Here is a 23,190-nt window from a genome sequence, read left to right as displayed (position 1 = left end):
TAGTAGGGCAAATGGAGAGATACGAGGGCCTATTTGGGACATCTCATCTGTGACGGTAGCAGGTTTTCTGAAGCTTCTAGAGTTCTCTCTGTAAGACCTTTTAGAGCGTGAAGTTCATCAATCAATCAGATGACTGCTAGTATTGACACTCACTGTGGGCAGAGCACCGTACTCTTGGTGTATTAATTGCCTCCAGGAGTTTACAGTCTAGTAGGGGAGAAACCCAGTGGCTGAGATTCCAGGGTGGTGGGGTCCCTGGCCTGTGGGCTGGGCCTCTGGATATACCTGACCTGCATCTCTGATACCTCAACACTCTGCATGTCTTCCCTGTGGTTCAGTTGAGTTTGGGTCCTAGCCCTCCCTTCAAACCAATCCAGATCTGCAGAGAGGTCTGCCCAGGTGTCAAACCGGATTCTCAGACACCCAGATTGTCATGGCACCCCTTGATCCAAGATGTGACACCTTCCTGGAGCTAATTAGCAATCCACCAGGTAGGGGCCCGGAGTGGACCTGATATATTGAACGCTTACTGTGTGCGGAGCACTGTACTAAGCACTTGGAAGAGTACAGTGTAACAACAGACACATTAGTTTCCCCTTCTGTGATTCAGAGTACCCTAAGGGTTGCTAGCCACCTATGCCAATTGGCCCAGCAAGTAGTTATTACAGCATTACCCATGTGAAAATCAGCCCATTTTGGGACTTCTCTGGGCTGACTCTAGACTGTAAGCTCACTGTAAGCAGGGAATGTGTCTGTTATATTCTTATATTGTACTCTCCCCAGTGCTTAGTATAGTGCTCTGCACACAGTGTGCGCTCAATAAATACAGTTGACCGACTAAAATGGCACACCACCGACTAGAGTGGGTGGGGCATTCCCTCGGCCCAGTAGCCATTTTAAAATGTAACAAGAACTTTCATTTTACATGTTCTGGTCCATTAGGGTTCTTTTGCCTGGTACTCTTCTGACTCATTTTAAGTTTTCTTCATGGGCTGAAGTTTTTGTGATTTGTTTCAGGGACCCACCCACCTGCATCATCTCAACCGCTGGACAAAGAGGTTCTGGGGAAGGTGAAAGCTGAAATTGAAGAAGAGCTAAAGTCCTTGGATAAAGAAATTTTGGAAGGTCTGTTTACCCATCTCCTAATTTGGCTGATTTCATACCACTTGTGGAATCTGTGAAGTGCTTACTATGTGCCGAGTGCTGGGCTAAGCGCTAGGAGTAGATGCTCGATACCAGACACAGCCCCTGACCCACATGGAGCTCCTGGTCTAAAGGAGTGGGAGAACAGGTATATAATCCACATATTACAGGTGAGGAATTGGAGGCCCAGAGAGATAAAGTGACTTGGCCGAAGTCACCCAGCAAGAGAACAACAGCTCTGAGGTCTGTCAGACCTGCTTTGCGTGCACGATAGAGGTCGGGCAGTTCTCTGCTGTGTTTCTTTTCCTCGTTAGCCTATTACTGTGGCCCACCCCACTCCTTGCCTGTCGTCTAGCATGTCCTATTGGAAAGAGCACGGGCCTGAGAGTCAAAAGGACCTGGATTCTAGTACTGGCTCTACCTGTTGTCTGCTGTGTGACCTCACTTCACTTCTCTGTGCCTCAGTTACCTCATCTGTAAAATGGGGATTAAAACTGTGAGCCCCATGTGGAACAGGGACTACGTCCAACCCAATTTGTTTGTATCCGCCCCAGTGCTTAGAACGGTGCCTGGCACGTAGTAAGTGCTTAACAAATACCGCAATTGTCATTATTATCATCTGGTCTTTTCTTAGTGACTCTGCAGTTTGCTGGTGTTCTCCTGGGAGCAGAGGGCATGGGGACCTTCCCTAGCCCCGTGGCAGATGTTGTTGGACTTAGCGGGATCTCTCTGATCTCTGTCCCCAGCCTTCGCCAGCACGGGTTTTGACTGCCACACGTCTCCGGTGTTCAGCCCGGCCAACCCCGAGAGCTCAATAGAAGACTGCTTGGCCCAGCTCGGCGAGAAAGTGGCCCTGGAGCTGAAGGAACCCCTGCACGAAGCGCTGCAGACCCTGCTCAGCCGGTGAGCTGCCAGCCGACACCCAGAGAGCCGCTCTCTGTCCTGAGGATTCGCTCCCCGTGCTTCTCGGACGATCGGGGACGCTGGCCGGGCCAGTGGCTGGGTGGGCTGGCATCTTCCGTTCTCTCTCCCGCCCTTGCGGCAGCTGAAAGGCAACTCCGCTTCAAAGCCTGGGGTCACTTGGAGCGATGGGGATCTGACACCTGGATTCATTTTTTCGGCTAATCCCGATCCGTTTTGGCAGATACATTTTCTCTGAGTTAGGGAGGAGCTACAGTGATTTCCCTGTCCCCTTCCTTCCAGCCCCTCCTTTATCCCCTCTACAATCACCGGCCCACGATCCTGAAAGGGCCGAGCTGCTGGACTCCCGGCCCCTGACTCGTGATGGGAGGCCATTGCTGTCACCGGCTTTCCATCTCGGGGCACTCAGCTGTTCCCAAATCGCTTGGCTGGCACCTCTCATTCTCCCTGAGCCACTTCCTTATTCTCAGGAAAGACAACCTCCTCAGGCAGGCCAGGCTGCTTCTGCCTGGAGTGAAGCAAGCAGAGAGTGAGAGTGAGCGGACCTTAAAGATGAGTTGAAATGGGCTTAAACCGTAAAGCAGGTATTCTGTTTTACTCTTACTCTTTTGTAGCTGGGTAGGTCTTCAAAAAACAGACATGGCTTAGAAATTTTTTTTGAACTTTAAGATCTGTTTTATTATTTTTTATATTCGAATTATTGAAGCAGATGAAACTCCCCTTTGATTTAGGGAAAAGTTCCTTGAAAGCGTTTCCACAGCTCCGCGGGGGCAGGAGAAAGGATAAAATGGCTCCATCTTAGAGCTCGTTCGTTAGAGTGGAATTTAGCAAGATGGAGTGTGAGTTCCTGAATTTCTCTGTGGGAGATAGGCCTGGAGTGAGCCGAGCTGGAGCGGGAGGAAGAAGGAAGTGAAGGGAGACCCTTGAATCGAGGAGCTTGGGGAGGCCTGGATCCTGTTCCCAGCTCCGTTCCCAACTTATTCTAGAATTCCACTTCTCTGTGCCTCAATCTCTCCATCAGTCAAATGGGACTGATAGCCATTCTGCCTCTCTCAGCATTGTTAGGGCAAATTAGAAGCAACCATTTCGGTCCTCACAGAAATGAGTTCTCTGAAGTATTCCTGTTTTCATCCCTTGGTCTTTATCAGTCTGTAGCCTTTTCTTCAGCCTAGTTCCACCGCACTCCAAAATTAGCTGTTCAAAGTGAATTCTGGTCCAGTAAAAAGCCCCAAGTACTGAGAGGATTCATTCTAAAACTGGCACAGGTGAAATTGCCTTTGGAAGCTTGCGTTGGAATGCGGTTAAATAAGGGGTGTCCTTAGTTCCTGGAAAATGCCTTGACCTAGCAGGTGTTCGATCGTTTTGACCGAACTACCCCAGTTCACTGTGGTTTCAGTAAAACGAGGCCAGATCAGCCCTGGAAGAGTCCCCCCGACCGCTCACACCTCCCTCACTCCTTTTGTCGAGAAGATGTGACCAGGCCAGTTAAGTTCCTTTTGTAATCTTCCAGCAAGTCCTAAACCAAGGCCATTGTCTCTTCTCCTTTGGACACTGGCTGAACGAGGCCTGCTCCTCCTGTCCCGCTCCTCCTCTGAGCTTAGGTCAGGAGCCTCCCGCGGGACTCCCCAGGTCTGTCGTCCCTGGGCTCTCACTACGCCCATTGGTCTCCTCGCCCGGGCTCGGGGAGCCCTTATGGCTTTGCCAGACGTCGGGTTTCCCTAATTTTTAACGCTTCCGTCGCCCTCCCATGTGCATTCCGGCGTTTGACTCTTCAGTATGTTTCGTCCTGAAGGCTGCTAAAACCTTCGCCTGGTACATAAATTTCCTGTAAGAGTCACTGTGGGGCCCAGCGGGTTCAGGAAAGCAAGGAAGGTGATTCCCACATGCCCTGAAGCTGCAAGGGGCACTTGAAGTAGTTTACAGAAAGGGAAAGTGCAGTAAGTAAAATAAGCGGGTGGCCTCGTGTTACCCACCTCCCAGCAAACAGCTGGTGACTGCCCAGGGTCAGCTTGGCTCACCTCTAGATGCAATGGCGAACTCATGAGACAGGCTTGGCCTGACCCGGCCCAGCCCAGAATTCTTTATTGTACAAGAAAGAGTCAGTCTTTTGAAATTAACTGTTCAGAACCTTGCTACTTTGGTGTGTCCCCAGATGATGGGATATTTCCCCCCCCAGTTGTGAATTGTTGATCTTAAAGGTGACTTCTGAGTGATCATTTGTGTCTAAGTCAAATAATATTTTTCATAAACATGTGCTGGGCATACATATCAACCAGTCATATTTATTGAGCGCTTACTGAGTGCAGAGCACTGTACTTAAACGCTCGGGAGAGTACGGTAAACTTCCAATCAATCAATTGAATGTACAGAGCCCTTACTGTGTGTAGAACACTGTATTAAGTGCTTTAGAGTGGACAGTACAGCAAAGTTGGTAGTCAACTTGCCTGCCCACAAGGAGCTTACAGAATAGTCTAGTCTAGTTCAGAGTGCAGGAGAATGTATATGGTGCTGTCCGGTGAGGAGGTTCAGCATGACTCCTTCCGGCGAATGGTTTTCCCCATTTAGAGAGTGGCTTTCAGGCCACTACTTTGGAGGATAGTCATAAGTGGATGTAGTATGCTGAGTTCAAAGGACATCCTGACCCCCGTCAGTGATATATTTGAAGGCTACAAGTCAGTGATGAATGGGTGACCCATGTCATTTTAGAATTAGAGGAGCGTGTGTGTATGCATTTGTTTGTCCGCATGGGTTCGCGAGAGAGGGAGAGAGAGCTTGGAAATGAGAGTTTTTCTTTTTTCTTTGTCTCATACCATGCTTTTTAAATTGTTGTAGGCCTGTGACCTATCAGGAATATCGGGAACGTGTACTGGAGACAGCTTCTCATGCCAGTGGATGGAATAAGGTACTGACTGAAGTCTTGTTGATCTCTCTCCTTCTCCTTCCCTCTCTCTCTCCCTCCATCCCTCTCTCCCTTTAAGAATTTTTAAGATCTGGATGTTGTGCAGAAAAGAGTTCATCACTCTGCATTCTAGGAGAGGATAGAAGTTTTTATGCTAGCCTGACACTTAATGTGCATAACTCTCTAACCCAGTATTTTATGTAAATCTGTGAATGAAAATGTGACCTATTGCAGTGAGTGTGGTAAACCGAGGTATTCACCTGGGAAGGGATGGCAGAGACAGATGACTTTTGACAGAATTAGTGAAAGGTCAGCATTGTGGGGGTGTAAATTTTACTACAGTACTGGAAGGGGGGTGTTCTAACCGAGTGAGGGTTGCTGTGCTTTAACCGTAGCTTTTTAATATTTCTGTCTCTGTGCTGGCCAGTCTTTCTCCATCTCTTTCCATCTGCCTGTGACCACTGACTCTTCATGTCTCTCCTACTGTTTCCCTACTGACTCCTTCCTGAATTTGTTTTTAACTCTTGGTTTGCAGTGTTTCTGAGGCTTGGTAAACCACAGCGTAAATCAAATATTTCCGGCTTTAAATAAAGTCCTACCTTTCTTGGGCAACCATTAAAAGAATATGGGAAGGGAGCAAGGGGGTCAAATCATCATAAATTCATCCTATGAATAAATGTGGTTTTCCTGTTCTTGGACAGAAATGCGTGTTGTCTGAGATTGGAGTTTGCCCCCTCAAATTTCTGGTGACTTAAGTGACTGAAAGAAGGCACAGTTCAGTCTTGACACATGTGGGGTATTTTAGCACTCATTGTGTGAGGGGCTTACAGCCTTAACCCCTGTTTTGCAGATGAGGTAACTGAGGCACAGGGAAGTGAAGTGAATTGCCTCACAACAGACAAGTGGCAGAGCTGGGATTAGAACCCATGACCTTTTGACTCCAGACCTCTGCTCTATCTACTGCTTCTCTAGCAGGGTAGATCCCAGCCCCTCCCTAGATTCAAGCCAGTGGGTCTCACCAGGCCGTATCAGCTGCGGCTGGCTGACCACCCAGCTATTTTTAGCCCCAGAGAGCTTGGGAGCAGGGCCCAGCCAGACCAAACTCGGACGTGGCAACCAAGTGCGATGGCTAGCATTCAGCTTTGGTCTGGGGCCCGAAGGCCAGCGGCGGGAGGGCTCGGCGGCAGGGAGATTTAGGCGGTGCAGTCCGGTGGTCTCCCGGACCAGCTTCTAATCTTCAGGATCCATGTGTTGCGTGCAGTTGGCTAGCCTGCTTCCCAAGCGCTAGTCCACTTAGAGACAGGCGACGTACGTGCCGTCTCTCCTAAAAGTGCTACCCTGGCAAGCAGTCCTGGAGGCCTTACGGAGGAATTGGTTTCATTTCCTCTTCCCATCCTGCCAGAAGAGACTTGGAGCAAGGGAGTACTGCGCGAGTATTTCCGGGAGTTGCACCTGCTAGTGCTTTTCATTCAGGGGTGAATTTTATTTTTTTTAAATGAAACGTTGACTCGGATTCCGTGCCTAGTAGAGAAGCAAAGGCCCCGTGCCCCTGTCTGGGGGAGGGAGGAAGCAACTGTATAGCGCTTAGAACAGTGCTTGGCACATAGTATGCACTTCACAAATACTATCATTATTATTATATTTTGAGGAGGCGAGGGTCAGTCATTCTAGACTGTGTGAGCCCACTGTTGGGTTGGGACCATCTTTGTATGTTGCCAACTTGTACTTCCCAAGCGCTTAGTACAGTGCTCAGCACACAGTAAGCGCGCAATAAATACGATTGATTGATTGATTATAATAACGGGGTCTTCCTGGACCCATCTTCTTCCCCTTTGACTTGTTTCTTTGTTCACCTGGTAGGTTCAAGCAGAGGGTAGAAAGAACAGTGAATCGCAAGCGGCCTTGAAATTGAAGTTACCAGGACGTGATGTAGTTTAGGGTACTTTTCTCCTTCTGGGTAGAATAAATTGGGCTTATTAAAAAATTCCCTTATCACTCCATGTTATTTTAGGAAACTCCTGGTTAGCAGTTATGGGGCCCCTGGATATTGTTGGTAGTGTTATTGTAGACTGTAAGCTCTTTGTGGGCAAGGAACATGTCTACCATCTCTGCTGCTTTGTTCTCTCCCAAGCGCTTAGTAGAGTGCTCTGCACACAGTAAGTGCTTAGTTAATATTATTGATTGATAAGAGACTTACGGTGGAGCAGGCATTGTGCTCAGTGCTGGGGTAGGTACAGTCACCAGATCAAAATAGTAACCTCTAGAAACCAGATATGATGACCTAAAGGTCAGGAGAGGAAAGGTGCTTGGCAGTTCATTTTTCTGGTAGCATTGCTGCTGCCTGGATCTTTCTCACAACATGTTAATAAATAACTCCCGCTGGCTCGACTCAAGAGACCAAGCAAGTAGATTCAGGGGATCAGAGTTATTAATCTGGGTATTGGCCTAAGCTTTCAGCCCCTAGCAAATGGTTTAGTGTGCCCAAGCAGTCATTTTCAAACAAAACACTCCCAAGAGATCAAAAAGAACCCTTTCAGAGGGCAAGACTTATCCCCAGGGAAGAAGTAGCTGGCTCTCCTGGCATGAGCCTAACCAGCCGGGGGACTCCCTGAATTCTGCAAGTGGGGATATGGGGTTGTTTCTCTTGCCTAAATTGATTAGGTTCACTATAAAACAAGTCCTTTCTGCATTATTCTAAAGTGCATAGAACTGTGCTGGACACAGAGGAAGCACTTAACAAATACCATAAAAAAACCCCAGAAAACCCCAAAACGTTGTCAGTTTGGCCATCTTAGTGAAGGATTGGGTTTTGTTTTTTGTTTTTTTGGTTTTGATCACATGGTTTTAAAAATCCATTAGGAAAGTTCATAAGAGTTCCATTAGTTGAAATTTGGTGAAATGGGTGCTTCTGGGCTTTTTGAGACTATGTAAGAGACTGTTAGACTAATATGTGTGTAAAATGAGATTTATTCTTGTAGCTCATCCCATGAAGCGTCCCATTTGTGTGCTGTAGTTGTTTGGCAATGGAGGCAGATGTAGAATTTTTTTTTAAAGACATAAAAAGGCCTCATCTGGCTCCCCTGCTTCTGTTTCATCTCTTTTTTTTTTCTTAATAGTAATTGTTTAGCACTCACTATGTGCCAGGCAGTGTACTAGAGGCTGGGGCTCACAGTCTTGGCCCCATTTTACAGATGAGGTGATTGAGGCACAGAGGAAGTGACTTACCCAAGGTCACACAGCAGATAAGTGGCCGAGCCAGGATTAGAACTCAGGTCCTCCTGACTCCCGGGCCCTTGCTCTATCCACTAGGCCATGCTGCTTCTTGCTGTGAATGTCTTCTCTTCTCCAGTGCTGCCGAGCAGGCGTGTGCAGTCCCACAGTTTCGAAGAACAACAAGCCCAGAGGGCCACCGGCACCCTAAGATGAAAATGACTCCATTTCCCCTCTCTGCAGAAAGCTGGGCAGTGGGGGAGTCTATAGATGGACTCAGCCAGGGTGATTCCTCTGACCAAGGAGCAGGGGAACAAAGTGGCCTTAAAAAGGCTGCGACCTCTCGGCCCAGCTCACCTTCCCAGTCATTGGGAAACATAAAAATTCTCGTGTGTGTTGGGTGAGATGGGGAAGAAGAAGACCGGCTGATATTCACATAATTATGGGATGTATTAAGTACTGACAATGTGCCAAGCACCTAGGCGGGCCTGAGGCAGTCCCACCCGACACGGTCCCAGTCCCACGAGCGGCTCACGTGTTGGGACTGTGAGCACAGATATCATATCTCCATTTGACAGATGAGGAAACTGACGCCCAGAGAGGTGAAGTGATTCACACAAAGGCACGGAGCCGTCATGTGGCCCAGCTGGGGCCGGAACGTGGGTCTCCTGATTCTTGGTCCCGTGCTCGACTGTGTGGCCTCCTGTCGGAGGAAGCTGTGCGTCAGAGTCGCAATAGTGACCTGATTTTCAGCTTAGTCTAGGAGAGCAGTAGCACCAGGGAAGTAGCCTCCTGGGCTAACTCTTTCTTTTTGAGGACCGCCTCCATATTCCCTTTGCCAGAATGGTTTCCTGCCTTGGGCCACCTCGCTCAGTTCAATCACCAGGTAGCCGAACCTGAAAAACCTCGTTTTCCAGCCGTCCGATTTATGTTTTTTCTTCCCCCCCCCCAACCCTCTCTGCTTCTCCGGAAGGTTTTGGTGGCTCTGGTTCTGCTCCAGCGAATGCTGAAGGAGCTGACCCTGCGCGGACAGGAGCCCCTCGGGGCCCTGCTGCAGTTCGGCGTGACGTACCTGGAAGACTTCGCCGCGGATTACATCATCCAGCAGGGCGGATGGGTAAGGAGTGGGCGAGGGGGCCTGCTGGCCCACGGGGGTGTGAGGCAGAGGTCAGTGGCCTTCTCGCAATCCTAAACCCCAGGGGCGCGGGACCCGAGGACTTGGGGCCAAAGTGGCCGTTGCCCTCTGAGTCGGGCCTGGTGGTTCGGGCTGCCGGAAAGGTTGTGGCATCAAGGCCATTCCCCAAGAGCCTCCCTGGGGGGTCGGGAAACCCTAGTCCTCTGTGGGAGTGGAGAGATCTTCCCTTTGGCGGCTGGAGTTCTTGGGGAGTGAGAGCCGGAAGAGGTTGGGAACTCGCTGCTGCTTCTGGGGACCCGCTGGAACTGGGAACTCTGTGACTACATTGAGGTGCCGGGCTGAGGGCGCGCTTGGAGGGGACGGATCTACTTCATGGTAGGAACCCGTACCCTCCCCTATCGATCAGTCAGTGGATTTATTGAGTGCTTACCGTGGGCAGAGCACTGTATTAAGCGCTTGGGAAACGTACAGTGCAATGGAGTTGGTAGAAAAGCAGCGTGGCTTTCGTGTCTCTCTCCACTTCAATCCATACTTCATGCTGCTGCCCGGATTATCTTTGTCCAGAAACGCTCTGGACATATTACTCCCCTCCTCAAAAACCTCCAATGGCTACCGATCAATCTGCGCATCAAGCAGAAACTCCTCACCCTGGGCTTCAAGGCTCTCCATCACCTCGCCCCCTCCTACCTCACCTCCCTTCTCTCCTTCTACTGCCCAGCCCGCACCCTCCGCTCCTCCACCGCTAATCTCCTCACTGTACCTCGCTCTCGCCTGTCCCGCCATCGACCCCCGGCCCACGTCATCCCCCGGGCCTGGAATGCCCTCCCTCTGCCCATCCGCCAAGCTAGCTCTCTTCCTCCCTTCAAGGCCCTGCTGAGAGCTCACCTCCTCCAGGAGGCCTTCCCAGACTGAGCCCCTTCTTTCCTCTCCCCCTCGTCCCCCTCTCCATCCCCCCGTCTTACCTCCTTCCCTTCCCCACAGCACCTGTATATATGTATATATGGTTGTACATATTTATTACTCTATTTATCTATTTATTTATTTATTTTACTTGTACATTTCTATCCTACTTATTTTATTTTGTTGGTATGTTTGGTTCTGTTCTGTCTCCCCCTTTTAGACTGTGAGCCCACTGTTGGGTAGGGACTGTCTCTATGTGATGCCAATTTGTACTTCCCAAGCGCTTAGTACAGTGCTCTGCACATAGTAAGCGCTCAATAAATACGATTGATTGATTGATTGATTAGAAAGAACACAGGCCCGGGAGTTAGATAGACACAGGTTCTAATCCTGGTTCTGCCACGTGCTTGCTTGGGCAAATCACTTAACTTCTCGGGACCTCAGTTTCCTCATCTGTAAAATGGCGATGAAGACTGTGAGCCCTCTGTGGGACAGGGAACGTGTCCAACCCGATGATCTTGTATCTACCGCGGTGCTTAGTATGGTGCCTGGCTCATAGTAAGCGCTGAACAAATACCACAGTACTTTTTTTTTGGGACTCAATCCCTGCCCACAAGGAGTTTACTGTCTGCAGGGCTAAACCGCTAAAAATAACTCCTAGGGCCCCTCTTGATATTTGGACCCCACTGGGAATGTGGTGTGGTCATAATTTCCCTTCCCGGCCCCGACTTGACACACTCAGAGTTCTCTGTTGGGTTTTGTTGCCGTTTCAATATTTATCAGATTATGAAGCGCTGAGTACTGGGCAAAGCTCTGGACTAGAAAGAAAATCAGATAAGTGTCTGTCCACAATCCCAGCCTAGCTCCATTTCCTTTCCTGGGAGAGCAGGGCCTGGACTTCCTGCAGGGCCAGGATGGGTCATTGCCCAGAGCAACCCCGCATTAAGAAACCCCACTGAGGCAGCCCTACTGAGTCAGGCTGAACTTCAGCAGCCGCGAGGTGAGCGGTGTCACCACTGCAAGCCCATTTGTAAGCAGAGATCCGGGATAGCAAGCGAGGCTTGCTGGATTCCAGTTGGCTGCCCGGGTTTGCCGGTGGAGAGATAAAAGGGGGGGAGCTATGCTCGCAATGAATGGGCTGCCCTGCCTCTGCCGGGGCTCTTTGTACGTAGCTTGTTCTAAGCTGGGTTTAATGAAATGATTCCCCAGTCAGTTTGTTGGATGAGTAAAGCTGGTTAGGACAATCCAGTGATGAAAAGCCCCATTGGGAGAAGCCTCTCCTCAGCATCTGAGGGCTTCACTTTCCTTTGGGGATTTCTGCTTCGAGGACTGGCTGGGGCTCTTGGCCGATGTCAGCGTGCAGGACCTCACTCCCGGTTCAGGTTCATCCCCCTCCTTTTTCTCCCTGGGTCGCTTTTCCTCTCCCCACCTTCTCACTCGTTCACCAATGTGGTTTGAGGTCCCCTTGTGTGCCGAGGGTAGGACAAGGCACAGGGTGGGGCGGGAGAACCGTGCCCATTTCCCCCTAGGGAGAGTGTGCCCTGGGCGCTCTCGGTTTACGTTGGAGGGCCAAACTTGTGTCTGCCCCTTCCCCTGCAGGCTCAGGAGGACAGAGGGTGCCCCTGGGGCCAGGATGAACCCTGCCCAAGGCAGCTCGGTAATGAGGGCAGCCCCTGCCTGGCCCTCCCAGCCCCCAGCACGGCGACAGTCCCCAGAGGGCAGGAGGCCTGGTGGATAGCGACCGCGTGACCCCGCGTGTGTGTGTTATGTAAGCTGGGGGCCCGGGTGGGTGTATGCCATGGGCAGAGTGTTGGTGTGTAGTCACTCAGGCAAGAAATCAAGATGACACAAGCAGCCTAGCAGAGGAGGTAGAGCTATTTCTGTAACTAAACAGAAAAGAGGAGGAGGTGCTGTCAGCTCTGATGACTGGGTGAATGTGGAGTGATAACCCACTGCTCGTTCCAGGAATGGGCGGAGGCCCTTCTGCCTGTGGGCTTGCAGGGGAGGAGGGGGGATGCTCTTGCCCCCCTCTCCCCACACCTCCTGCTTTAGTACTGCTGGAGTGTTTGGCAGCAAGTCTTGAGGCCTCTTTGGGATGATTGGTTTCTCGTCCCAGTTACGATGAGGTGCCCTTTAGCCTGGGCAGTAGGTGAGGGGGGACCCCTTGATGAGGACAAAGCCGACTCTCCCCCCCCCCCCCCCCCCACCAGGTTGGCATGTAAAGCTATAGAAATGAAGGTGGTCACCACAGGGTTGCTTCTTCCTTGAGGCGTCACTCCCTGGAGCTGCCCTGAAGGAGTGCTTGGGCTGCCGCTGGGCCCCAGGAATGGGAAGTGTTGGCCAGAAGCTTCCGGGTGCTGCCTCTCCCCGTGGAAGGGAAAAGGAAGAGCTGGAGAGAAGAGCGTGGCTCCTTAAACCTTGCCAGTGCCAGGTGTGTGGTGGGGAGGTGGGAGCCGGCAGTGTTTTGGATCTGTCTCCCGCCCAGTGCTCATGGCGTGAGCCAGACTGCTTAGACGGGGGGCAGGCCCCCTACCTGGTACTGTGCCCTTGGGCTTCCTTTGAGAGGCCTCAGGCCTCCTAGCGATGAGAGCCCTGGAGCCCTAACTCCTGCCCAGGAGACCTCGCCTAGGACCCGGCTGGGATCGGTGAGTCACTTCACCCCTCTAGGTGGAAGCCCCCTTTGTGCCCCCTCCCCACTGCCCCGTTCTGTCCTACTTCTTCAGATGATGCCTGAGAGAGGCTCCATCCCCTGTGGGGAAAATGCTCTGTAATGGCAGATAAGGCTGTTCTGGTGCAAATGCGCCAGCACCAGCTGACCAGCTGCATTGCCCTGTCTGGCCAGCCAACTCCACCCCTCACCCCCATCTCTCACCACAGCCGTGCCGCCTGTGGGAGGCAGGGTGGCCGTGGGACCGGTTTGCAACTTGCCTGGTCTCCTATCCAGTACTGACTCCGCACCAGTCACCTCTCGGCCTGGGACTCCGAGTTCAACGCCCCAGCCCCGTGCCTCAGAAGCGGCGCCCCTGTTCATGGTCACAGGGATCTCGGGAGGGGAAGACGATGGCCCTGGGGCAAGGGGGGCACTCGGGGGTCCCATGCCCCCTACCCCCCAGCCCCGGTGACCCGCCATCTCTAATTTCATGTAGATTTCTGCCAAGGTCCCTCTGCTGTGGTGACATTGCCACGTAGCCTATGCACAGAACTCGTACCTGGGCTTTCCAGGTTGGCAGAAGGGCATCCCGTTACCACGTGTTTGGGCCGGGAGCAGGCCCTCGCTCTCTGTCCATCTGTTTTCCATCTGTCCACCCCAGCCCTGACCTCCGCAGGGCCCAGTTCCCCAGAGCTCCCGGAAAGAAGGGGTTCGGGTGGCAGACAGCCTCAAGAGGCGTCCGAACGGTTCAGGGTTTCTCTTCAACATGCTCAGCCTCTCTTTCTTCCCTCTCCCGGCTGGCTACTTCTAAGACCAAACCGCCCTTGAAGGTTCCAGCCGCTTTCCATCCAGGGCAGAATGATTCCGGGTCCAATTTGGTCAAGGCTCAGGATTTTTTATTTATTTATTTTGCGCTTGGCAGCCTTATTAGGGCCCTGACTAGTTGGCATGCGCATCTCTCTCTGTCCCTCCCTCCCTCTCTCCCTCGCGTTCCCTCCCTCTGCCTCGCTCCGCTCACTCATCCTCTCTGCTCCTCCGGGAACAAGGTTTGTTCTGAAAAGTGCACCGTCAGATCAGTCAGCAAGGGTAAGATGTTTCCTTTTTCCCTTTCGTGAAGGCACCCAGCATAGCCTGGCCCCCTCAGAAGGGAGGTGGTGTGTGTGGAGGAATCACCAGGGAACAACCAACAGATTGGAACTGACCCCTCCACCTGCCCCCCCCCAAAAAAAAACTTTAGGGCATCTTTTGGCCTTTGTGCCCCACTTTACAGCAATCCTGAAAAAGCTTCATACTCTGAACAAAACGTTTGTCTACAGAGCATTTGGAAGAGGGGCTTCTCAAAAACCTTCTCGATTGTAAGGATGTTTAAAAGCCCCTGCTTCCCCCCTTTTCATATTCCCCTTTTCTGGACTGGCCCCGGTTAGCAGACCAAATCTGAGGGCTCTGAGCTGCGTCTGCTTTAACTCGAAAGGCAGTTATTGATGTTAGCTTAGCGCGTCCCCTGGCCTACAAGATGAAGGATGATGAGTGATTTTTAATCTGAAGGGTAATAAGCGCCGCTTGGGCACTTTAGGGGAGGCCGTGGCCCCAAGCAAAGATCTGGGCAGCCGCGGGCCTTCTCTCGTTCCCCTGTTGACAGTATTTGCAAGCAACCTAATTGTGTACGTTGTTCAGGAGAAATTCCCCCACATTAGGGTGCTGGGGCAGGGAGCGGGGTGTGTCCTGACAGGAGCTTGGGCCCCAGGCCAGGTCTGGCAGGGCGTCGCAGGTGAATGGGTTTTTCACTCGGCGATCTTCATCCATCAACCCGCTACTCTTCGGGCACTGAGGGGACAAGGGGCGCATAGCAGAATCCCCACCTGAGCTCTGTTAGCAGCGGCAGCCCTCAGGGTGGGAGAATGGATGGACAGCCCTCCCCTCAGAGAGCCTGGCAGCTGTTTGACCCAGAAGGACAAAACCCTCAGCGGATGCTCCAGCTGCCTGCTGTGCCACTTCCATGGCCGGGGACTGGTGGAAGACCCCTCTAATTTCCTTTCATTTGATTTTTGCAGTTATTTCTCAGTCCCGCAGTTTCAGTCCACCTTTGGGTCCTAGAGTAGTTTGTTTGCCTCTCCTACTTGTAGAACCAGAGGGAGTGACTCAGGAATATTAGCGAGCAGTTCCGCGGCAACAGTCCTCCCAGCAGTGAGGCTAAAAACCGCCCGGATGATTGAGGAGGCCGGGAAAGGGTGGGGCCGAGTTGGCAGAGACGCGTCAAGGTTTCATCCAAGGACATTGAAGAAATAACGTTTTCAAGGCAGCTACCTTACCCCACCCCCACCTCGGGTAAAGAAGATTTATGATGTTTTCCTGGGGCCGGTCCAGTGGGAAGGTTGCTATAGGAAGGCCTCTCTGATTGGTGAGACCCCGGCAAGATTTTGCAACGTTAAATTGGGCACTAAGGAGCGATGGCCCAAGGAGGAAAAGGTGACAAAAACTCTGGGAGGATGGTTTGGCTCATGGTGGTCTCAGATGGGGGACACAGATTACAAATTTCCAATCGTAAGCAGGTTTTACAGTTTTAAAAAAAAAAGAAAATCAGAAAGCTCTTTCCAAAAGCAAGATCACAGAAAAACCAGCACGAGTCTGGGCTGAGCCCGGAAAGAGTGGCCTGGCGCGAGAACTGCCGGCTCTCATCTCCTCCTCCGGGAAGGGCTAGAAGGGGCAGATAATAATAATAATAATAATAATAATAATGATGGCATTTGTTAAGCAGTTACTATGTGCAAAGCACTGTTCTAAGCGCCGCGTTGGCATTAGCCTTCTCAATTCCATTCTCAGGGAGGTCCAGCAAACAGGCCGAAGCAAGGGCGTTCATTTTGGTCTCATTTTTCTTTTCTCTATGGTATTTCAAGGCTTACTATGTGCCAGGCACTGTACTAAGCGCTGGGGCACATCCAAACTAATCAGTTTGGACACAGTCCATGTCCTGCGGGCCTGGGAGTCATGGGTTCTGATTCCGGCTCTGCCACTTGTCAGCTGTGTGGCCTTGGGCAAGGCACTTGGCTTCTCTGTGCCTCAGTTACCTCCTCTCTAAAATGGAGATTGAGACTGTGGGTCCTGTGTCGGACAGGGATGCCTGGCACTTAGAAGCGCTGAACAGATACCACAATCATTACCCTTCTAGACTGTGATCCCGCTGTTGGGTAGGGACCGTCTCTAAATGTTGCCGACTTGTACTTCCCAAGCGCTTAGTACAGTGCTCTGCACACAGTTAAGCGCTCAATAAATACGATTGAATGATTATTCATTGTTTCCCCACAAGGTGGTGCTGTGGTCGCAGTCGCTCTTCAGGTGGACGTTGCAGTTTTTTTTTTTTAATTCATTCATTCAATCGTATTTATTGAGCGCTTACTGTGTGCAGAGCACTGTACTGAGCTCTTGGGAAGTACAAGTTTAATGGCATTTCTTAAGTGCTTACTATGTGCAAAGCACTGTTCTGAGCGCTGGGGAGGTTACAAGGTGATCAGGTTGCCCCCCCCGGGGGGGGCTCACAGTCTTCATCCCCATTTTCCAGATGAGAGAACTGAGGCCCAGAGAAGTGAAGTGACTTGCCCAAGGTCACACAGCTGACAAATGGCGGAGCCGAGAGCCCCTTCCTTCCTCTCCCCCTCGTCCCCCTCTCCATCCCCCTCATCTTAACTCCTTCCCTTCCCCACAGCACCTGTATATATGTATATATGTTTGTACATATTTATTACTCTATTTTACTTGTACATATCTATTCTATTTATTTTATTTTGTTAGTATGTTTGGTTTTGTTCTCTGTCTCCCCCTTTTAGACTGTGAGCCCACTATTGGGTAGGGACTGTCTCTATATGTTGCCAACTTGTACTTCCCAAGCGCTTAGTACAGTGCTCTGCACACAGTAAGCACTCAATAAATACGATTGATGATGATGGTGATGATGACCTCTTGACTCCACAGCCCGCCCTCTTTCCGTTGAGCCACGCTGCGCGTTTCCGCCGGTATGGGAGCGCTCCAGCTAGCCAGCGTTGGTGCCGGAGTTCAGGGCTGCTAGTTTTCCCGTAGGGCAGGGCTCCAGCCCGTTTCAGAGGCCAGCTGGTTCTAGAGGGCCGGGCAGTGTCCTGTTGCGGCAAGCAGTGGCCTCGGTTTTCACTTCAGGCGGGATTATCAGGGTGATTTTGGCCAGAGGTGGGCCTGGGCTCTCTAACTAGAAGGTTTAAACATAGGGCTGGACGTCAGCACCGGACAAGCTATTTGGAGGGCAACGCTACCTATTTAGGAGCTGCCGTGGCAAAGGTGAAATTGGCAGAGTACTTTGCTTGTCAGATACGTCCAAAGGGATTCCTTATGAAGATTGGGAAAGGGCGCTTCCCCTGGAATGCACTCAGATTCCCTTTTCTTAAGGGAATCTGGGTTCTGGTGATAGAGAGGCACGGTGCTGGCAAGAAGGAGGGGAGTCTAGGCTAGAAGCCGGGGAAAGGAAGCCCACAGGGGTTGGAAGCCTTGGCAAACACCCAGTGATGGAGCGCAGGGCCTGGAGGGGGAGGCTGGTCTGGTTCTGGGCCAATTTGGGGTGTGGATCTGCTGTGGGGCGGGGACTGAGACCCTCTAAGGGTCTGGAACGCCAACCACACCCCAGATCAGGCCATCAGACCCGAGCCTGTCTGCTGGCAGCCAGGCTGTTCTTCTCCTGAGCCCGGCCCTCTCTCAGGCCCCAGAGAATAGAGATCTGCGGGGGCCGAAACGGTGACACCCAGCCAGGGAACCCCTGGGTTGGTGGGCCAGTGCCTGTGGCTACCAGCAGCTAACCGCAAGAGAGCTAGTCCCCGGGCAAGGGAAGGGTTGAGGTTCGATGAGTTTGAGTGCCCTCAGGGTCAATGTTGTCATGGGTCTTTTCTCCACCGACAGGCTCAGCCCCAAGAGCCCACAGTGTAAGACCAGTTTTTGTTGGAGAAAAGGACAAGTGTGGGATATTTTGAGGGCGGAGCCCACGCCCAGCCTAACACCAGTTGGGTTGGGGGTAGGTGGGAAGTTAGGCCTCTCCCTGGCAGTGGTGCAGACCACCCCTTGGGACACAAAGGGTCCAGGAGGCTCCATTCCCCAATTTGATGCGGTCTTGGCAGTCAGGCGGCCTGGTGTTGGATGGTCCCTGGATGAGAGCGTGTGTCATTCCATTATTATTGTCCTGCTTCCCTTCTTCCTCACTCCTCTTCCTCTGGCTGCCACCAGAAGGAAGGGGAGGTCACCTGTTCAATACAGGTTGGGGATGGATGGGGGTGGTGGTGGTGGTGGTGGTGGTGGGTGGGTGTGTGTGTGTGTGTGTGTGTGTGTGTGCGTGTGTGTGCATGTGTGTGTCGATGTACAGGTCCTTAGTAAATGTTAGTGATTCTAAGAGGTCAGTCAGTGGTATTGAACACTTGCTGTGTGCTTAGTGTTTCCTGCAGTCCTTCCAAGTCCTCCATCTGGATATGTTAATTTTCAGATACAAAGACAGATTTAGAGTGTCATTGCACCAAGGGATGGCATTTTCCCCAGAGCCATCCTGAGCGGGCTTGGGTTCTAGAACGTTGCCACCTAGGTCTGTTTATCTTTGGTGGCCCCCAACCTGGGCCGCAAACGCCAGTGTCGTGTGCTTGAAAATTCAGGGTTTGGGTCTGGAGCGCTCAGTGACTATTTCCTCAAGTTTGTGATTTTGGCCTAGCAAGCTCGTAGACCCCTCCCTCCTTCCCTCCGGCTCTCCAGGCTTCCAAGCTAGACTGTGGATGGAGAAAGGTTGGCCCAACTCCCTGTTTGCTTCGGCCATTAGGAGTGTCACGGGGAGGAAAGGACCCAACTCTGCTGTCGGGGCGGGGTGGGGAGGTTTGGTCCCAGCAGCTCCTCCTACCACCCGTCGAGCCCTGCCTGAGGGCCTTCTGGCCGGCCCCAAGTGCTCCCCCGGGGATTTCCCATCCGATCGGGGTTTCTGCTCTCTTTTGGAGCATTCTGGGGATGGGCAGCCCTGCCCAGCCCCACACCGAATCTCTCAAAGCCCCCTGGTTTTCTCTGGGGCATCTAACTGAGAGAACCTCTAGGGAAGGGGAAGTGTGGGGGTGCTGAATGTGGTGTCACATCCCAGAGGGTGAATGCTCCTCTCTCCTCTCCGCCCGGGCTGCAACAGATTTCCCCTCTTTGGGGCCCATCCGGGTTCAGTGGAGTAAACAAGGGGACTGGGAAGTTCCCTTTAGGTGGCGAGGTCACAGGGAGAGATGCCGTTTAGAAAACCCATTCTTACTCTTTCGAGCTTGTGTTGGGCCTGCAACGGTCAAGTTCCCGGTTCAGGTCCCAGACCGGCCTGTCGCGGGATCTCTCCGGGCCGGGGCTTTTTCCCGATCTGCAGATGCCCACCTCAGCCGCCGATCATTCTTTGCTTTCAAGAAGGGAGGGCAGGCTTCCGAGACAGAGGGGGGACCCATCTGAGGGGATTGTGACATTCAACAGAGCTCAGTAGGTGATGAGCGATCCTTCTCGGAATGAGAGGTTGTGGTGTGCCGACTGTTTGTTGGTCTCCGTCCCCCGGGCTGTTTTTCCGGCTCGTGCTGAGCAGATGGCGGGCCTCTGGCCTGGCTGCGAAGGGGTTATAGCTCAAGAGCGGGATCGCGCAGTGGTCCGCGGGCCAGGCGGGGAGTGTACAGATAGAGCCACGGAGGAAACTGGAGGTGCCTGATGAATAAGTCTGTCCCTGAAGTACTGGTCATGGAGGGAGGTGGAGATATTGACAGAGAGAGGCAGAGCAACCTCGGTTTCATCTCCAGGCAAGCAGAAGAGCAGCAGTATTTCCTAGCTCCCTGCCCACCTAGACTAGGGGTGGTGATCCCGGCTGCCTCTTCCTCCTCCTCCTCATCAGTGCGGTTGGTTAGGGCCCCTCAGATCTGGGGCCAGCCGTGAGCGGATCCCACACCAGTCCGCTCCCCGGGGTCCCGTAGGCCCCGGCTGGACAGCCCCACCGGGCAGTGGCATTCAGGAAACGATGCCACGTAGCAGCCTCTCCTTGTTTTCTGCTCACGTGGCATCTCTCTCGCTCTTCTTCTCCCCTCCCTCCGCCCCCTCGCTCCTCCCCAGGGTACCGTCTTCAGCCTGGAGCCGGAAGAGGAAGCGTACCACGGAGCCATTGCCGAGGACAGCAACGATATCTACATCCTCACCAGCGACAACTCCGGGCAGGTCAGCCCTCCGGAGTCTCCCACGGTGACCTCGTCCTGGCAGTCGGAGAGCCTGCCGGTCTCGCTGTCCGCCAGCCAGAGTTGGCAGGCCGAGAGCCTCCCCGTGTCCCTGGGGCCCGAGTCGTGGCAGCAGGTGGCCATGGACCCCGAAGACGTCAAGAGCCTCGACAGCAACGGTGGGGGCGAGGAGAGGAGCGAGAACAACTCGTCCAACTCGGACATTGTGCACGTGGAGAAGGAGGAGCTCCCTGAGGGGATGGAGGAGGCCAGGGGCGCCCCGCGGGCCGGAGCCCCGCCGGGGCAGCTCCCAGCGGTCACCGCCGCCTCCCCGCCCGAGACCGCCGCCGAGGGAGTCAGCCCGGCCACGTCCTCGTTTGTGGAACTCGGGGAGGAGGAGGAGGTGAGAGCCGCCGCGGGCGAGGCGACGGAGCTGCGGGTGCCCCTGCCGCTGAGCAAGCCTCTCCCGAAACCGGGCCCCGCAGCTGAGGAAGCGGCCCCGGGGCCCCGGCCCAGGACCGCGCGGCCTCCGGCGGTGGAAGCGGGAGCCCGGGAGGAGGGCCGCCTCCCGGAAGAGAAGCTCACCGTCGCGGAGGAGAAGCCCATCCTGCTGCCTGAGGGCAAGTCCGTGCTGCTGTACGGCGGGGTGGCCGCGGTGGCCATCCTGGCGGTGGCCGTGGGGGTGGCCATGGCGCTCAGGAGGAAATAGCAGCTGTTGCGGAGGGGAAGGAGGCGTGGGAGAGGATCCTCGTTCTTAGTTGCGTTGACTGAAGGTGGAGCTGGCTGCCGGTGGACTGGACGTTGGTGACTCTTCAGTGGGAAGAGGGCGCGGGGCGGCGGGGCAGCGGCCAGCGGGGGTGGACACGGTGGCGGAGCCGGTTCAGCGACAGGAGAGCGGTAGGTGGGCGGGGGGCCCGCGCGCCCCGTGGATTCGGATCCTGCCGGGACACGGGGCCGTCGGCTGGCCTCTAGGCCCAGAACCGGAAACTCCGTTCTCCGGTGATCGCCGCTCCCACGGTAGGGCGTCTCTGGCCGTTCATCCGGCCCCGGGGGCTTGGGACTCGCCCGAAACCCAGCCCGTGGTGGTGGTCGCTCCGACTCTTCCCGTCCCCTTCCCTATCCCACTCCCTGACCTTTGCGTGGCGTCAGTGAGGATCTCTCCCCTTCCGTTTCAGCCGCCTCTCAGGTACTGCCCCGGTCCTGGCCCCAGCCCCAGCCCTCCCCTGCTTCCCCGTCAGCCCCAGGGTCAGAGTGCTTGCTCGCCGCCTGTGCTGACACCCCGTCCGCCCCGAGCTTCCTTCTCCGCACCTTGTAACGATGCTGCCTTTAGAACTCTCCCGGCCTCCTCCCTGCCCGGTCCGTCTGCCCTGCCCTACTCAGAGGAAGGAGAAGGACCGCTCTCAGCCCGATCCTCCCCCTCCCCAAGATACGTCTGGGCCCGGCTTCGAGACCATCGGTCTCCCGCGGCCCCTCCCCGCCGATGGCCGGGAGAGCGCCCGCCTGCCACCCCTTCCCGATTATGCCCCCGAGTTGCAGCCTCGGGCCCGGGTACGGCGTTGGCCAGCCCTCGGGCAGACTAAGGGTCTTGATACTACTGTTTTCAGAGCCAAGTTATGCCAACTGCCCAAGATGAATTAGTTCGCAGAAAGCGTCCGGGCTGAGATTGGACTGTCCGGCTCGTGCGATGCCGCCGGGGCAGCTGCTCCCGCTGCCCTGACCGAGTTCCCGCGTGAATTCACCCCGCGGGGGTGGTGAGCAGGGGAGGGGAGGGAGGTCGGGTGGACCAGAGGCCTCGTCGCAGGCACAGTGTCATTATGCAGGCCGAACGTGCCTCATGCAAAAAGTCATCTCCAACTCATCAGTAAATGTAACTAATTACTTTTTAGATCCTGGATTTTGTAATAAAATGACTTTGGGGAACAAAAAGGAAAAGAACCCCAACCTACCCCGGCCCACAACGCACGTGTTCTTTAGTGTGCTGGCATTTCTCTTCTCTGTTTCAAAATTTCCTCCCCTGAAGGGCAACGGGCAATAGATGACGGCTGAGAAACCGGCGCCGCCGTGCCGACCGTTAGCACCCCAGGCCCTCAGGCTGCTCTGTAGGGGCCCGGCCGGGGTGACCCCGTCAAGCACCAGACCCAGTAGATGACTTGCTAAAAGGGATTGTTCCGTGGCATTACTTGCTGTTCTCAAGCTCATCCTTCCAGGCATCTTAGACGCGGCGGGGACTGGCCTGAAGGATACCGGTGAGTTGGCCTGTGGCTTTTTTTCTTGGTTTTTTTTACAGAATTGGAAGCTTTCCCCTTCCTCCACCCCTCTCCACCCCAACCAGGCCATGCTCCTCGCAGTCCTCACTACGGGGACGTCAGCGAGAAGGGAGCCAGGAGGCCCGGGGGCAGAGGCCAAGCCCCGTTTGGTTCCGCAGTGTACGGGTGGGGATTCTGGGGAGGAACGTGCCTGAGCCCGAGGGGCCCGCAGCTTCTTTCCCTTTCCCTTGTCTTTTGAGGAGCACTGTCATCTGGTGCCTGAGCCTTTGGATCAGGTCTTCCCTCTGGCTAAAGCCCGAGCCTCTCGCCCTCTCCCGCTTCCTCCTTCCTCCATACAAACCGGTGGAGCCGGGTGGGCGGGCAGCCCTGAAGGTCATCTTCTCTGGCCACGGCTTTCTTGCATTTTCTTCCAAGCCCCGCTACTGGATCGGTTCCCCGGTGAGCTTTTTGTGGCCCTCCTGCCTCCACCTTCTTAGGAGCAAAGGCCAAGTGGATGGAGATTCAGGGTCGAGCTAACTTATCTGTGGAAATATGTTTTTCCAGGAAGGGCTGCCTCGGGCTCCAGTGCGGGTCTTCATCACTGGGAGATTTGGGCGGGAGGGGGAGGCTTCAATTTTTGCAGTGATGAGAAATATTTTTCCAATCCTAAATCCATGCCTTTGCTTTCTGGTACCCCTGATGTCACCCGCTAATAGACCAGCGGGTAACAGTCAACCTCCTACCTACTTAACCAATAGATCAGTGGAAGTTGTTGCGTGTCCAAGCGCTTAGTACAGTGCTGTGCACACAGTAAGCGCTCAATAAATATGAATGAATGAGCGTCCCCTCTGTGTGGGAGACTACGACAGAGCTTTTTCGCAGTC

At 53.7% G+C, this 23,190-nt stretch overlaps 1 protein-coding gene across 1 annotated transcript in view; it reads left to right on the top strand.

The window, feature by feature from the left end:
* The window catches only part of BCL2L13 (BCL2 like 13), a 37,537-nt gene extending 15,532 nt beyond the window's left edge, over window positions 1–22,005 (top strand). The window contains exons 3-7 of the mRNA XM_038741282.1: window positions 1,018–1,125; window positions 1,890–2,046; window positions 4,897–4,966; window positions 9,147–9,290; window positions 19,963–22,005. Coding sequence (XP_038597210.1) covers window positions 1,018–1,125; window positions 1,890–2,046; window positions 4,897–4,966; window positions 9,147–9,290; window positions 19,963–20,769 — 1,286 coding nt within the window. The 3' untranslated portion in view covers window positions 20,770–22,005. The remainder of the gene's footprint in view (window positions 1–1,017; window positions 1,126–1,889; window positions 2,047–4,896; window positions 4,967–9,146; window positions 9,291–19,962) is intronic.
* Window positions 22,006–23,190: the final 1,185 nt, after the last annotated feature.

This window comes from Tachyglossus aculeatus (genome assembly GCF_015852505.1).
Source record: "Tachyglossus aculeatus isolate mTacAcu1 chromosome 12 unlocalized genomic scaffold, mTacAcu1.pri SUPER_6_unloc_1, whole genome shotgun sequence".
In the NCBI taxonomy this organism is placed as follows: Eukaryota; Metazoa; Chordata; class Mammalia; order Monotremata; family Tachyglossidae; genus Tachyglossus; species Tachyglossus aculeatus.
Note: the sequence above shows the minus strand (reverse complement) of the source record. Positions and strands in the feature narration are given on the sequence as shown.